The following is a 14,351-nucleotide window of genomic DNA, read 5'->3' on the forward strand; positions in this document are numbered from 1 at the left end:
AAAACAAGCCACATTTCTTATCAGCCATCAACATTAATTTTCCTTCAAAACAAGAACTCACCCCCGTTTAAATACAAAATTTCCCATATATTTAACGATTCAAAAAAGAAAAAAAAAAAAAAAAGAATTAGAAAAACATGGCTCAGATTGAATGCCATTCTCTTTGAATCTCACGATTAACAGGAAAACAGAAGAGAGACCTCTGCAGGCGACGCGAAAAAGAGAGCATAAACTCTCGTGGGACAAAATTGAAAAAACCAAACTTAACAAGCAGGAGCTGACTGTTGGTCTGCCTGGCTATCTGGAACAAATTCGAGAGGCTGGTTTTCTGTGTTCTGCATTTGTGACTGAGAAGCATTTAGCTTTGCGGCCTTGTAGCTGCTTGAGCTTCTAAGGATTTTTTCCAAGGTCCCACTAGAGCTGCTCCAAGATGAACCAATACATATTGTTAGATAAACACAAATTACTGGAAAATAGAACTTAGACAAACAGATTTGTTTTAAACTTGACCACGGATTGGATATGAATTTTTGTTCTTTCATTCTATTTCTTTTTCAAATTTTTAAAAAATTTCAAAACACGTTCAAAGTTTAAACACAACCAAAATTTACTATTTAAACAGCAGAAACATATATGTAAAATATATTCACCAAACTTTTGCATGTAAGCAGATTCACCAAATGCATAATTATTATAACCAGAAAGAAGTCTTATAGGGTTTAGACTTTTGATTGACAAAAAGTTAACCTAAATGTGCAACTAAATTGCCAACATTAGCACCAGGAAAAAAAAGAAAAACAGATTGATCTCACAATGATAAAATTAAACTTACAATGAATTTGTGATGTTTCTTCCACCACTTTCTTTCCTTTTTGAGCCACTAGTTCCTGCAACAAATTTGAAATTAAATAGAAGAAATTAGCTGCAACTACCCACCAGGGAAAAGAAAGTAGTAATAACCACAAAAAGACGAAAATATTGTACATTAGAATATGTTTCATGTCAAAGAAGACAATGTAGTCAGAAACCACTCTACAAAACACAGCTTATGAACTAAGCTTTCAGGAGAACACTTTGACAAGATTATTAGTTATCTACAAGTTCTGACAGTTCAAACAATGTCAACCAAAGATGTTGGCAGGGACTGAAACGAAACAACAGACAATCTCTCAGCTAAATTTTAAAAAGGAGACACATAATCCACCATTAACAAAAAGAACAAGTGTACAACCTAGTAAACATCTCACCAGCTGTGCAGACAGTTTTTAATCATCATCACTTATTGATTATTCATCTTATAGTCTAAGAGCAGTGACAAAAGAACAATGAAAACCATTGGTCAATAAACTTACAATACAATTAGTCTGGTAATATTAAATACATTCAAAATTCAAGATGTTAAATTACCATTCTGTTGCGCACCGCTATCCCCATCTGAGTAGTCAGATGACAAGGAATTATCAGATGGAGTTCTGGTGCTGGCATCTGAATTATATACCCCATCTTCATCATCTGAACTCTCATAACTATCTTCCTTAAAAATTGAGCCTGATGTAGCTAACAAGCTCTTCTTATGTTGTGAGCTATATACTACTTCCCCATTATAGTATTTACTGGAAACATCTCCAACGTCCAAACGAAATTGATGCCTGTCACCCCTTTGACCTTCGGGAAGTATGTTTTTAGAACTAGACAAGCTAGAGTCTGATGCAGCAATGTTTTGTTTGCTTTTATCTGAACGAGTATGTGTTGCAGAACCATTGACAGCATTGGGCCTTGTAGCTTCCTCTTTTTTTGATAACTTACCAGAGTTGTTTTTAGCCTCACTTCCAGAGACTCTTGCCAGCTTTGTTTTAGGATGAATCTTTGGGTTATCACCCTCACCCTTTGACAATGATCTCTGTGGTTCAACACTGCTAGAGTCAACAGCTTGAACTTTTCCTCCACTCCTTTGGTTCTCAAATAACTTCAGTGTATTTTGTAAATCGGGTGAGGGGCCATTAGAGTGTGCATCAAGTTTTTTCTTCTTCTTGCTGGCTTTTACCTCTTTCTCTACTCCTTTTTTTTCCGTCACCTTTTGAACAGGCATATTGTGAGAAACATCAATCAGATGCTGTTGTTGGTTGGGCACAAAATTATCATTAACGATAGTCCTATCACTTTCACAGGATGCTTCCATTTTATTATTAGCTTCATTTGAACGGCCACTTGTAGGGAAATTACCATTTTGATCTTGAAGAGGACTTGTTTCAATGCCAGTATTATTTTCAGATTCCAGATTTGATCCATTTAGCTTGTTTTCAGAACTTGTCTTCACTAAGCTTGCCTTCTTCGTCAATTTCAATGATGCATCCACCTTCGCGTCCCTAGTGCCATCAGTTGACAGCGTCACATTCTTACAACTAACATTTTCATCTTCTTCTAGCAATTCTGGTGGGTTCTTAGCAGCAGAATTTCGTTTTCTCTTGGTTTTCTTTCTTGATTTCTCATCCTTATTTTCCGCATTCATTGGGATTTCGCTGATATCCTTCAAGGATTCCAACACATTTCGAATCACATTATCAGAATCCATGTCATTAGCCAAAACAGAATTATTCACTGCTGTCATTTTTGGAATTTCTTTCCCCTTGACTGGGGACATAAAGCTTTCCTCTTTCTTAGATTTATCACTTGAATGATCGGTATGAATTGTCTCATGTGGCTCGGTTGAAGAAATGCCAATCCCAGAACCTGTTTTATGCTTCGTAACCGATGAAGAAGGATCCTGAGATTTTTTGGACTTCCTTTTTTTCTTTGAAGATTTTGGAGGTTCTAACTTTACATTGGTATCCCGGTCCACATTTCCATTAGCATCAACCAAATTAGAAGCAACTACTACTTCATCACTGCCTGAAGGGGTGACCTTTACTGGGGGCATTGCTTCTGAATCTTTACTTTGAGACAATTCTTTTCCTTCTGCAACTCTGCCAGTTTGATCACCTCCAAATTTCTGACAATCATGAACAATGACATTCTCACACTTGGTAACCCCTGAATTCTTATTAAGACTACTAGCCTCTTGGACAGGGAGGGGAGGATTGCCTTCTGCTTCACCGACATGATGATCCACTGAAATTCTCATTTGTTTTGCTGCAGATGGAGCTGTTAATTCAGGTGAAACATTCTTGCTTTCAACATTGCCGACACCTTTGCCACTTGTATCAACTTCTACAAAATGGAAACCAGTATGAATATCAGCAACTCATGTCTTTGTTTTCTCACAAATAAAGAAACTGAAGTCGAATAAAAATTTGATTTAATCAAAGACAAAAGCCACATAAAATCGCACATCAAAACAACAAAAGGACCTTACCTAATGAACAAGGTACTTTATTGTTTTCCCCCTCTTCTTGCAGGGGAACATAAAGATTTTTCTTCAAAGGCACTGAATATGGTTCAGAAATCGTGGCACCATGGACACTTTGTGAAGGAAGAACTGCTGCATCATGTTCGTTTTCCAAATTCCTGTGATGAACTCCAACAGTGTCCCCAGGGTGCACCCTCCTCTCATCTTGTGCAGAAGAAGGAACTGCAGCTACAACTTGATCAAGAAATTTTGATGATTTCTTTTTTCTTTTCTTTCTTCCACTGCTTGCATCGGTTGTCAACAAATTGTCATCCTTCGACATTTCAGAAGATAAATGGTCCAAGGTAGTGTTTGTGCCTTTTTGTTTGTTCCCAAAAGAGCACTGAGAAATTGTAATCTCTGGCACCAAGGTCTCTCTAGTAGAATCACATGCCAGAAGCCTGTTTTCTTTTGAAGAATTTCCAATCTCATCTTTCCTTGCAGTCTTCTGCTTTTTATTAGCAGCAGGCCTGGGTGAAGCTTCTTCCAATGATGTATTGCACTTCGCATTAACATCAACATTCTTAGAAGTATCGCACTCAAAATTTTTTCCTGAAGCTGCAGTTCCCTCATAGAGAACATCAGTCATCAGCAGCTCCCTGCCTGATTTCTGGTTGATATCAGAAGCTGAAATCCTGCAATGTTCATCAGCATTATATTTGCTTCCCATTTGCATATCACGAGTAACTACTGTACCTCTACCGTCAGTGACCAAAGAGTTATCCAGGACCATGTCTTGCTGTGATTCATCTTCATCAGATACATGAGCTGGCACATTCTCTTCGTTTGAAATATGGTCACTTACTTCATCCTCCCTCCTCCTTTTTGCTTTAGGTTTTTTCTTCGTCACAGATACAGTTTCTGGAGCCCCTTCCATTGCATTGAATTGCACATCATTAATTCCATTCCTGAAGTTGTTTTCCTTACATTCAGTACATGTTATGCTATCTTTACTAGAACGTTTCTCCTTTAACTTCATATCTGACCTATTATTGTTATCCAGAGCCAAGATGTTGCAAGTACTCTGAGTAGAAGGTTTCTGTTTTCCATTCTGGTCTCTGTGAACTTGTGTCAATGTTGAATCATCAATATTGGACAACCTTCTGGGAGAAGCATCAGCCAGAAGAGCAACCCCATCAGCTGAAGGATTACCTGTGATGCCACAAGAGGCTCCTAGGTGTCCAAAATTGGATTTCCCAGTATGCTGGTTTTCACTCTGCTCCTCTACAATTGAAGCATCAACAGAAAGAAACCAGCTTTTGCTGACTCCATCAAATGCACTTTTTACAAACATGGAATCTGATAAATGATAAAAGTGTCCTTTACGTTTAACCTGTTGAATTCACAAAACCCCAAACCCCATAAATGTAAGCCATGTAATCAACAGGTAATATAATCAACAGCCTTAAACTGCAAGATAAAGAAGTCACCTTTAAAGCATGAATTTTAATCCCACTAATGTTAGGAAAGCACAATGGGTATTCATGCAGTATTCTCCCTGCACCATCAATAGCATAAATAAGTCATTAGAAACAGAATCTAAAAGTTGAAAGTAGTTAAACAAAACATAAACGTTTTAAGGATTGCAAGCTATTCATAATGTAATTCAAACTTTGCTACACAACTAATTCTCAAGTCTTTAGATTGTAATAAGACAACAGAAGCTATCAACTCCCACAGATAAAATTTTTCTACTGATTCTAGACCTTGGCACAAATTTTTTTCTCAATATCTATAAAACCCAGTAACTAAATTTCTAATGACAACTTATCTACATCTTCAAATATGAAAAAATATTCTTCTTCAATTAAAATGACTTATCAAGATTGATTAATTACTACTTACTTAACACTTCAGTCTCACAAGAAATACTTTTAAACGGAAAGATAGCACAAGCATCATCTGAAAATTCACTCTTTAGTTATATTTCTCTAGTTACTCCACAAAAGAGATTAAAAAAAAAGGCAAAAATTAGGAGTCTTTTCGTATTAATTATAATCATGGAATTGCCGCAACAAGAACACTTTGGAAACACAAAGAATTAAGTGTAAATACTTTTGAGGTCCGAAACAGTGTCGGAACCGGAGACGATCATGGCCAAGTGGGTATCGAGGCTGGTGTCTATGAAGACAGTGTTGTAGGTAGTGGTTCCGCCAGAATCAGAAATAGAAGTGGGTTTCTCCATTGATAGAATCAGATAGAAAAAAAAAAAAGTGAACAATGTATATATGAAGCGAGAAGTGCCGAGGAGAAGAAGCTAAATGCTTGTGTAGAATGGAGGGGTTTTGTGTTGAGGGTTTGGCTTTGGCTATGGTGGCATAGCATCAATTGGAAGGAACCGCGCTCCTTACGTCTCCAAGTCTAAAGTGCCGAATCGGGTCAGACATGGCCCGACCGTCCACTTGGCCCAGGCCCGGGTCAACAGCAACATAATTTTCTTTTATATCTGAGATATTCTATAGTAGCTAAAATTGCATTCCTCACACATTGTTTAGAAGTGCAAACATTAAAAAATAATTTTTCATCATCTTTAAATAAAATTTCTTCTTGTGAGTATATTTTCTATTGTATTATAAGCTGTTTTTTAAAACCCGGCTTAGCTCGACCAGTTCAACCGGTTCAATGGGGACCCAAGGCCTTTACCGAATGAGTTTTTAGTTTTGATTGTTCATGATAAACCCTAGAAATTAGGACGACGATCGGCGAACAATTAGTGACTAGAATGTTGGGGTTTTTAAAGAGAAATGATCAGTGAGTCGAAAGGTGACAACAAAGGTGATTTCCAGTGTGAAATGACTAGAAATCGCAAAAATCGATCACCGAAAACAGCGGGTTGTTGTTGACTTGTTGACGATTGGTAAGGCGAAAGAGGGTGGGGTGAGATGGGTTTTGGTCAGGAGGCTGAGAGAAGAGTATTTGTGGTGACGCTGGAAACAAGCCCTATTTGGCATAGGTTGTCGACACTGGCGGTGCAATTTAGGATGTTTTTGTAGGATTTTAAACCTATAGGAACTTATGATAATTTTTAAAGGTGTTTTTGCTAAATTTCAATTCTTTTACATGATAAACCGTCAGTCAAACCGATTAACTCGAGACCTGGCCACTTTGCCAGATTTCACCCCAGTTGGGTTTTAAAACACTGGTTATAAGAACTAATCTATCAATTTTGATTTTTACATTTTTATGATAATTGGTATAATAAAAATTCTATTGGGTTGCATATAGCTGCATCTAAATTTTATTTAGTCCTCATTCATATATAATATCAAAAAGGGGGGGTGACCTTCGATGAAAACATGCAACTTACATAAGTCAATGATTGTAGATTGAGTCAAAATGGTGAGTGCTCACTACAATATGAAGGCTTAAATTTGGGCCATTCTATTTCTATCTCATTTGCAGACATTTCTAATTTGCATGAACCTGAGAAGCAACAACCCACCACGATTTCTTCCATGAATTCAAGTACCATGTATAACTTGTGATTGATGATGTACATTAAATATCTCAAGATACGAAAAAGGGTTTTCACTTTTCCATCTCAAACATCTACTACAGAATGGGAAGTTCAAGACTATTAAATAACTGCAAGGAAAATAAAGAGAAGTTTTGATCATAATACACAACTCAAAATTAACCATTAACACCAACTACAATTTGAGGAAAATGTGTGGAAGGAAGATAACTATTCCAACCATACAACTAGTTTTTTACTTTTTTAAGGTTATATCCACTAATCAGACTGCGTATCCTCGCCAACTTCCCCAACAAAACAATAGATAATAAAACTGTCTATTCCTTCTTCCTTGAATCTTTGAGTTGTCCTCTTTTTCTAACCCCAAGGTTAAACTTCAGACGCCAGGCATCGATACCACTCTCTGGCAGTAAATTCAGCAAATACCAGAGGAAGGAATGAGGCCAGTAGGGTGTGCAACGAGGTTCATAACCTATCCACCGCATAGCTGCCCGTGCATAACCATCAGTTGATGGAACAAAGAATGAAGATCTCTTGATTGACGCCATCTTGGTTGCCACATATAATGGAACCTGTATACAGATAACTCTCAGTTAGAGAAAATAAATCAAAAACAGGCAAATAGAAAAGTTAGTTCCAATAGCAAACTCTTGGTTTATGAACATCTTAATTGCTTAAGACATCACTGATTGGTGATAAGCACCGAAGTTTTTTCACATTAAACAGAACTGTCTACAGAATTTAATATCGACAAACTATAACTCACCCTAGACGTTGGCCCTACTTCTACCGGTTAGTAGCTAAAACCTCAAATGCTAAAGGATATAAGCAGGTGGGATAACAAAATGTCTATTTCCACAGCACATAACAGTCTCATTTATTTCCTCATCTTGTCTATTATTTCTGCCATCTGAAGTTGCAAAAGAGCAATTCAGTTGTAAGCAAGATTCAGTCTCACTACCCATCTTCATCTGATATGCTTATCATGAAGAGCATCACAACTATCAGAAAGCAAATCTAAGTAAAGCTGATAATCTGTTCAGTGAAAAGAATATGATTTACAGAGTACAGAGCCTTGTCAATTTGCTAGTAAACAACCGCTTCAGCTAATCTAATAAGACTTCATAACAAATGATCCTATTCATTTACTAGAATATTGACTGGAGAAAACACAAGAAAAGACAATCTCTAACAAATATTCTAATAAATGCTTCAAGTCGTGAACAGATTGAGCATCTTCATTTGAAAAAAAGAAACGTGACATTGTGAACAAAACAGCATAGTTGAATTAAATTAACCAACCATGACCAACATATCAGATTTTCAGAAAGAAAAGCAAGCTTCTACCTAATACTCCAACTAGCTAATCATCTTGTATATCTTTTTTGCGTAAAGAAATGCATGCTGGAGAGCTATTATTCATAAATATAGGTATGAACCAATCACAGCCACTTGATTCTAGAAAAACATAGAGTGCTGTTCTGCCTCTAATAAACAAAGATTTGATTGGTTAGCAGTTACTTAAGCAAGTCAAGTAGTGATGCAAAGAGTGGCTGAAATCTATAATCTGATATGAAGCTCAACAAGTTTCAACAAAATTGATCTGCTAACATTAAGCTTCTACCGAAAACATATATTAATTTGGAAACCACTCACATATAAAAACGTAAAAAAGAAAATTGATGCAGAAGAAATCATATTATTTTGCCGTACAACTCTTATACTTGCTACTAAAAGTGCTAGGATAATGACTTGAAACATTGCAAAAGGTACCTGACACTGCACATCAATTCCGCTTTTCTTATATTCAACATACAAACACCTTGAAAATTGATCGATATACCTGAAAATTACCACAAAAAAAAAAAAAAAAAAAAAAAATTACAAAAAAAGTTTTTCACCACTCGGACATTGAAAAAAATAATCGTTCTACAAAAATCAAAATGAACAAAAATAAATAAATCCTTACGCTTTTGTGGCGGCATAGACAGAATACAGAGGATCAGAAGGAATTATAATGGCAGCACCAGAACCAAGATTAACAATAGCACCTTTCTTCCTCTTCAACATCCCAGCCAAAACCGCTTGAGTAACCTTAGTAGTACCTTCAACGTTAACCTTAATCAAATTATTCAACAACTCCTCATCAACCTCGTGAAAAAACCTTGCATAAGGGTATGAAATTCCGACATTGTTAATCAAAACACCAACATCCAATCCCTCAATAACCTCTTTAATTTTATTAACACCCTCATCAATATCACCACTGAAATCAACAACAACACTCTTGATCTGGGTTTTGCCATACTTAGCCATAATAGAATCCGAAACATCTTCTAGTTTATCAGGATTACGGCCAACAAGGACAAGATTAAGTCCTTTTCTAGCCAACTCAAATGCAAAACCTTTCCCGATACCATCGGTGGGTCCAGTCACAACAGCCCACGAACCGTATTTCTTCAAATTCTTAGCAGGTCTTAGAAAGGAGACATAAACCCAGTAGAGAACACTAAAAGAAAACTTGAAAAGCGAAAGAGAACCAATAGTGAACAAAACAAGAACCCAACGTGGCTGAGTTTTGAGAGTATCAAGAAAACACTGCTCCATGATTGGCATGCAAAGTGTAATCTTTGGATCTTGAAAGAAAAAAACACGGATCTAAGAAGTGGGTATTGTTGAGAAGAGATAAATAATGTGAGTGTTGGGAGTATTGGTAATGAATTTCGGTGAAGTTGTTGAACGGAGAAGAGTCTATGATATGAGGATTAGGCAGAGAAGGATGGGGGAGGTTGGGGAATTGAAGTTAATAGAGGTGGGTGAAGTAGATGAGCTGAAAACCGCCGCATTTAACTAACGGTGCCAGACATTTAACTGGTCTGATTTGAAGTCAAACATGCTTTCGATTTTGCTATTTGTGTTTCTCAGTTTTTCTTTTATTTTTTTAATTTATTTTTTATGTTATTTTTAATCGCTTAAACCCCTGAAGTATGTTAACAAAAAGATCCTAATGTTTCTGAAAATAAAAAAATTTTCTCGGTCGTTACTCGTTAGTATATCATTTAAGAGTTAGTAAATTACCAAATTACCCTTATGCCATTCATTTTAACAACGAGAGAGTTTTTGTTACTTTATGATGATCTTATCATACAATCATACCTCATGGGGGAAAAGGTAATTAGACTTCGCAGTACCAGGAACAGCAATGGACGTTTAGTTCAAGGGCACACGTGTCAGGTAGTGGTGTGTGAAATTTACTATATTGGGTTCGGTTAGGTTTGGTTTGGTTTGGTTTGGTTTAAGTGATGCCATGCACTGTAATCAGGGAAACAGTCAGCTTTATTTATTTAGTACAGGTACAATTCATTAAAAATTTCATAAATAATATCGTCAAACATAGATATCATCGGGAATGCTTGTCTTGTTATTTTGGACAAAATTTTTGAAATAGGATTAGGCAATTGAGTTAGGTTATTATTACGGAAATAGGATTTGAATAAAATGTGTTTGGTAAAGTATATTGACTTTATTATTTATGATGAGTAAATTGTTAAATATTTATTTGATATATTTTTTTATAAATGATTTATTAATATAATATTTTGGTGTATTTTGTTAAAATAATTTATTATTATAACCTAAAAACTTATCAATTTACATTTTAATAATATTAAATATTTGATTGGTAATTTCATAACCACTAAATATTAAAAAAAAAAACTCATATTAATTTCAAGTACTAATCCAACTGTTTAAAAACATCACATTAATATATATATGACAAAGTTACTAATTATCAACCATTAGAATCGTTTGTACACATATATTCCATTAACAACTACAACATGGTCATATATGTTGCCCACAGTTCAATCGTTATGTTATCTCATACAGTCGTCATGTTGTCTATAATACTTTGTTACGGTTGACTCAATCCCTCTCCATTTTTGCCATCTTTTGCCCCGTTTTGGCCATCAAAATATATTTGCTCATTAGTTGTATTTTCAATATACCTTTGGAAGATAGGGTCTTCCATATTGTACATTCTGATAAAATTATGAAGTACATAACATGCAATAACAATCTTCTCTTGTTTGTCCAACGGGTAATTGTTCATTCCATTGAGAATACGAAACCTTCTTTTTAAAACACCAAAGGTTTCCTCGACAACATTGCGGAGTGATGCATGTCTGTAGTTAAACAACTCTTGTGGCCCTCTTCGGTTACGGTAGTGATCAGAAATATGGTAAGCCACTCGCCTATGAGAGGCGAGGAACCCCTCTCTATTTGGATAACTTGCATCAACCAAATAGTATTTTCCTGTAATAAAATCACACATGTTATTTGAATTCCAGGGCCTCAAAAGTGAAGCCAATATGCTATAATACGTCAAGAAAATACTTATACCTAGCGGAGGATGTGGGAATCCAGAATTAGGATTATCAAGAATTGAATTTAAAACTTTTGAATCATGCGCAAATCCTTCCCACCCAGTGACAACATAAGTGAACATCATCCTAAAGTCGCATATAGCCATTACATTCTGTGACAATGTTCCTTTGCGATTTCGGTACCTATCGCCAAATTCCTGTGGAACTGAAGCGTATACATGGTGCCATCAATGGCTCTAATACAGTCTTATCATCAAAATTGAATTTTAGTAATATTAACCGACTATCAACATTAATAACACAATGAACTTAACTATCCACTAATATAAAACATAATGAAAAAGTACCTTAAAGAAAGGTTAATATTTTCAGTTGGTTGATATTTCCAATGGAACATCACTGAAGTCAGGTGGCCTGATAAACTTTGTCTTCAACTCACATATCGCCTCGTAAACTTCACCAACATATCAAGAGATCATCTCACCCGAATGTTGGAAATCATCCATCATCGTTCTGATTGTCTCGTTTTTACCAACGATTGTCAAAAATATCATAACTTGTTCTTCAATACTCATTCTCTTGGTTGGTCGCAATTTCCCTTGCTGTACCAAAATGTAACATAAGTATGTAAAACAGTCTTTGTCCATGCAGCACTTATCAAAGATTCTATCATCATGACCATTGAGTATTTCCAACATGTAATCATGACCAGTTAATATGGATGTATGTCGTAGTTGAAGCCCATCTATTTCTAATGTGGCAACAACGCACAGTGCAATGGTTATATTTGTCAGTATTTCTTCTTCGTCATCTACGGTATGTTGTCTTATTCCTGTACGCCTAGACGACGCCATTTAAACCTGCACATTTGTGCACATTTGCAAAACATTGATCAACATTTAACAATTATTGTAGTATTTAGCAAAATATAACAGTCAATTTTTAATTCTAATTATAATCCCAAACTTATATGAAACATGTTATCTCACATAAAACAATAGCACAATGAATAAGTTCATACAGTAGCAGACATTTGGGGACATTTTCAAATTAAGGTGTTGAAAAAAAAAAGTTTGGTTTAGCCGTAAAAGGATAAGTGCCCACTGGCGCATACAAAAATGTGGTCAAACACTTAGCACATACAAGGTCATCTACAAATTGCGAAAGTCGTTATAAATCCAATTAGTCTTTTCCTCAGGCGGGAGTTTTACGAATACCTCCCGCCACCCTGGATTTTGATATAAGTACTTGACAACCAATATGTAAAACTCTATGGGTACTTGAATGACCGTCAAGATGTCAATACAATGGCTCATGGAAAACGGATCAAATGGAGCACTAGTGTTCTCTTCGTCCCCCTCATCTCTATTGCGATTACTACCCTCGATCTCACACTCCTCCTCTCCATAAGCACATTCGTTAATCTGCCAATGACATCCACAAGTGCCTATCCTGGGCCGCTTCTCTTCCTCCTATTTCTCAGTCTTGCATGACTAGATGTGTTTGGCCGTTTTTCTCCTATCGTTCGATCCGGATCAGGTTCGAAGTCACTATCATCAATGTCAAATTATCCCTGATTGGAAAAAGTGAAGTTCTCTACCAATTGAAACGTAGATGTGTACACATATCTCCCTGTGGCAGTTTGCTTCTCAAATATGACTTCATAAAGCTCCTTGTGAGGAAGTCCCTTGTGGAAGAATTGTTGCGCTTGTGGGTTTTGCTGGTAATGAAAAATAAACATATATTTATATCTGTCAGTCCCAAAAAAAATTCATAAAAATACGGTGTCGTTGATTAATATGAATTAAAAAATTTAAAATTTATCTTGATATATTCTTGCCAAAACTGTAAGGGACACGTTGGAGTTTGCGACTCATGATCCCAACCAAAGCCCATGCGTTGAAGCAATTTTTGCCGTGCTTGATATACTTTTCTCATGCAAAAGTACTTAGAGGCTAGTTGTGTCACGTTGAGTCTCCTCCCAGCCAATGATGATAAGTCATCCAACATTTCCTGGTAATCTGCTGTTTTTATTGAAGTACCGTGGGAAGTTTTCGCCTACTCAGACAACAGGACAAAAAATTTGTGGGTCATCTCAGCGGACTAGTTCACATTATTACTCATCTAATAATAGTACGGTGAGAATGATAACCAAGATTGGGACACCATACTAATCAGCAAACACACAACCAACACACATACGCACATTTAAACCTCATAAACTAAACACAGATAAATCGTTATCTTGTTTGATCCAACACTACTTGAAGCTGTCAATGCAGGGGAAGATACGAGCAATGTTGACCAATAGGGTGTATGACGAACTCCAAGTTCGAAAAAAGGTCGAAACTTCCTCTTCTGCTAAAAGTAGTAACTGATCTTGCGACGATGGGCCAAATTATACTGACATTTGTTCATATGATCGTAATTTGTTCTTACGATCAACTAACGATGCTGAATCTGCAAAACAAATATATAAGTTAGACAAATCCCAAAAAAATATTTGGAATAATCCCAAAAAAATTTACTCCTAAAATTTCTTCATGAACTCGCCACACAACACTCACCACACACTATTCTTTTTCTTTTTTCTTTTTTCTTTTTTCATTACCGATATTTTCTTTTTTGTTTTTTCATTACCTGTACAAGAGTATGGGTGGGCTCCTCCAGACAAGTGGGTTTCATGAGAAGATGTTGCTCCACCATATCATATCCACACACCAACTAGTAGTAATAATTAATAAAATATAACAGATTCATATAACAAAGCTTCAATGATAGGAGCCCGAACGGTGGCAGAAGCAAGTTCTGTTTAACTACCTACTTCATTGATATCATAATCGGTTGTCCTAACCTATAAACCAATCTCAATCCCAAGATTTGGTTGTCCTAAGCTACATTAAGACAATAATAAATAAAGTAAAACTCTTGCTTTACAAATCTAAGCTAGAAAGTGGAATTCTCGTCTAGCCCTAGCATGTCCACATTTGGTTACCACTTTATAACATGGAGTTTATAAAGAATTAAAGTTGAAATATAACACATGAATATAAAATGTACAAGTTGTTAGTCCCTTTCAAGATTTACATCAATTTGTTGTTTG

At 36.0% G+C, this 14,351-nt stretch overlaps 2 protein-coding genes across 2 annotated transcripts; both read right to left on the reverse strand.

The window, feature by feature from the left end:
* Positions 1-87: 87 nt before the first annotated feature.
* On the reverse strand, positions 88-5,655 carry LOC116128265. The gene is made up of 6 exons (XM_031413984.1): positions 5,441-5,655; positions 4,816-4,883; positions 3,353-4,718; positions 1,408-3,207; positions 833-887; positions 88-420 (listed from the first exon to the last, which is right to left on the reverse strand). The coding sequence occupies exons 1-6, from the start codon at positions 5,568-5,570 to the stop codon at positions 264-266; spliced, it is 3,576 nt and encodes a 1,191-aa protein (XP_031269844.1). The 5' UTR covers positions 5,571-5,655; the 3' UTR covers positions 88-263.
* Positions 5,656-7,102: 1,447 nt separating this feature from the next.
* On the reverse strand, positions 7,103-9,634 carry LOC116128793 (very-long-chain 3-oxoacyl-CoA reductase 1-like). The gene is made up of 3 exons (XM_031414551.1): positions 8,830-9,634; positions 8,634-8,703; positions 7,103-7,432 (listed from the first exon to the last, which is right to left on the reverse strand). Exons 1-3 carry the CDS (start codon positions 9,474-9,476, stop codon positions 7,178-7,180), a joined length of 972 nt encoding a protein of 323 aa, XP_031270411.1. The 5' UTR covers positions 9,477-9,634; the 3' UTR covers positions 7,103-7,177.
* Positions 9,635-14,351: the final 4,717 nt, after the last annotated feature.

Source organism: Pistacia vera, unplaced genomic scaffold (assembly GCF_008641045.1).
Source record: "Pistacia vera cultivar Batoury unplaced genomic scaffold, PisVer_v2 Contig1055, whole genome shotgun sequence".
Classification (NCBI taxonomy): Eukaryota; Viridiplantae; Streptophyta; class Magnoliopsida; order Sapindales; family Anacardiaceae; genus Pistacia; species Pistacia vera.

Bases quoted from the DNA above. Each gene is read 5' to 3' on its own strand.
- LOC116128793 (XM_031414551.1), bottom strand. From the start codon at position 9,476: ATGCCAATCATGGAGCAGTGTTTTCTTGATACTCTCAAAACTCAGCCA. The intron at 8,704-8,829 runs GTAAGGATTTAT...GGTAATTTTCAG, and splicing joins GTCTATGCCGCCACAAAAGC to GTATATCGATCAATTTTCAA. The intron at 7,433-8,633 runs GTACCTTTTGCA...ATCTGTATACAG, and splicing joins GAATTGATGTGCAGTGTCAG to GTTCCATTATATGTGGCAAC.
- LOC116128265 (XM_031413984.1), bottom strand. From the start codon at position 5,570: ATGGAGAAACCCACTTCTATTTCTGATTCTGGCGGAACCACTACCTAC. The intron at 4,719-4,815 runs GTGACTTCTTTA...TGAATTCAACAG, and splicing joins TTAAAATTCATGCTTTAAAG to GTTAAACGTAAAGGACACTT. The intron at 421-832 runs GTAAGTTTAATT...ATCTTGGAGCAG, and splicing joins AGAAACATCACAAATTCATT to CTCTAGTGGGACCTTGGAAA.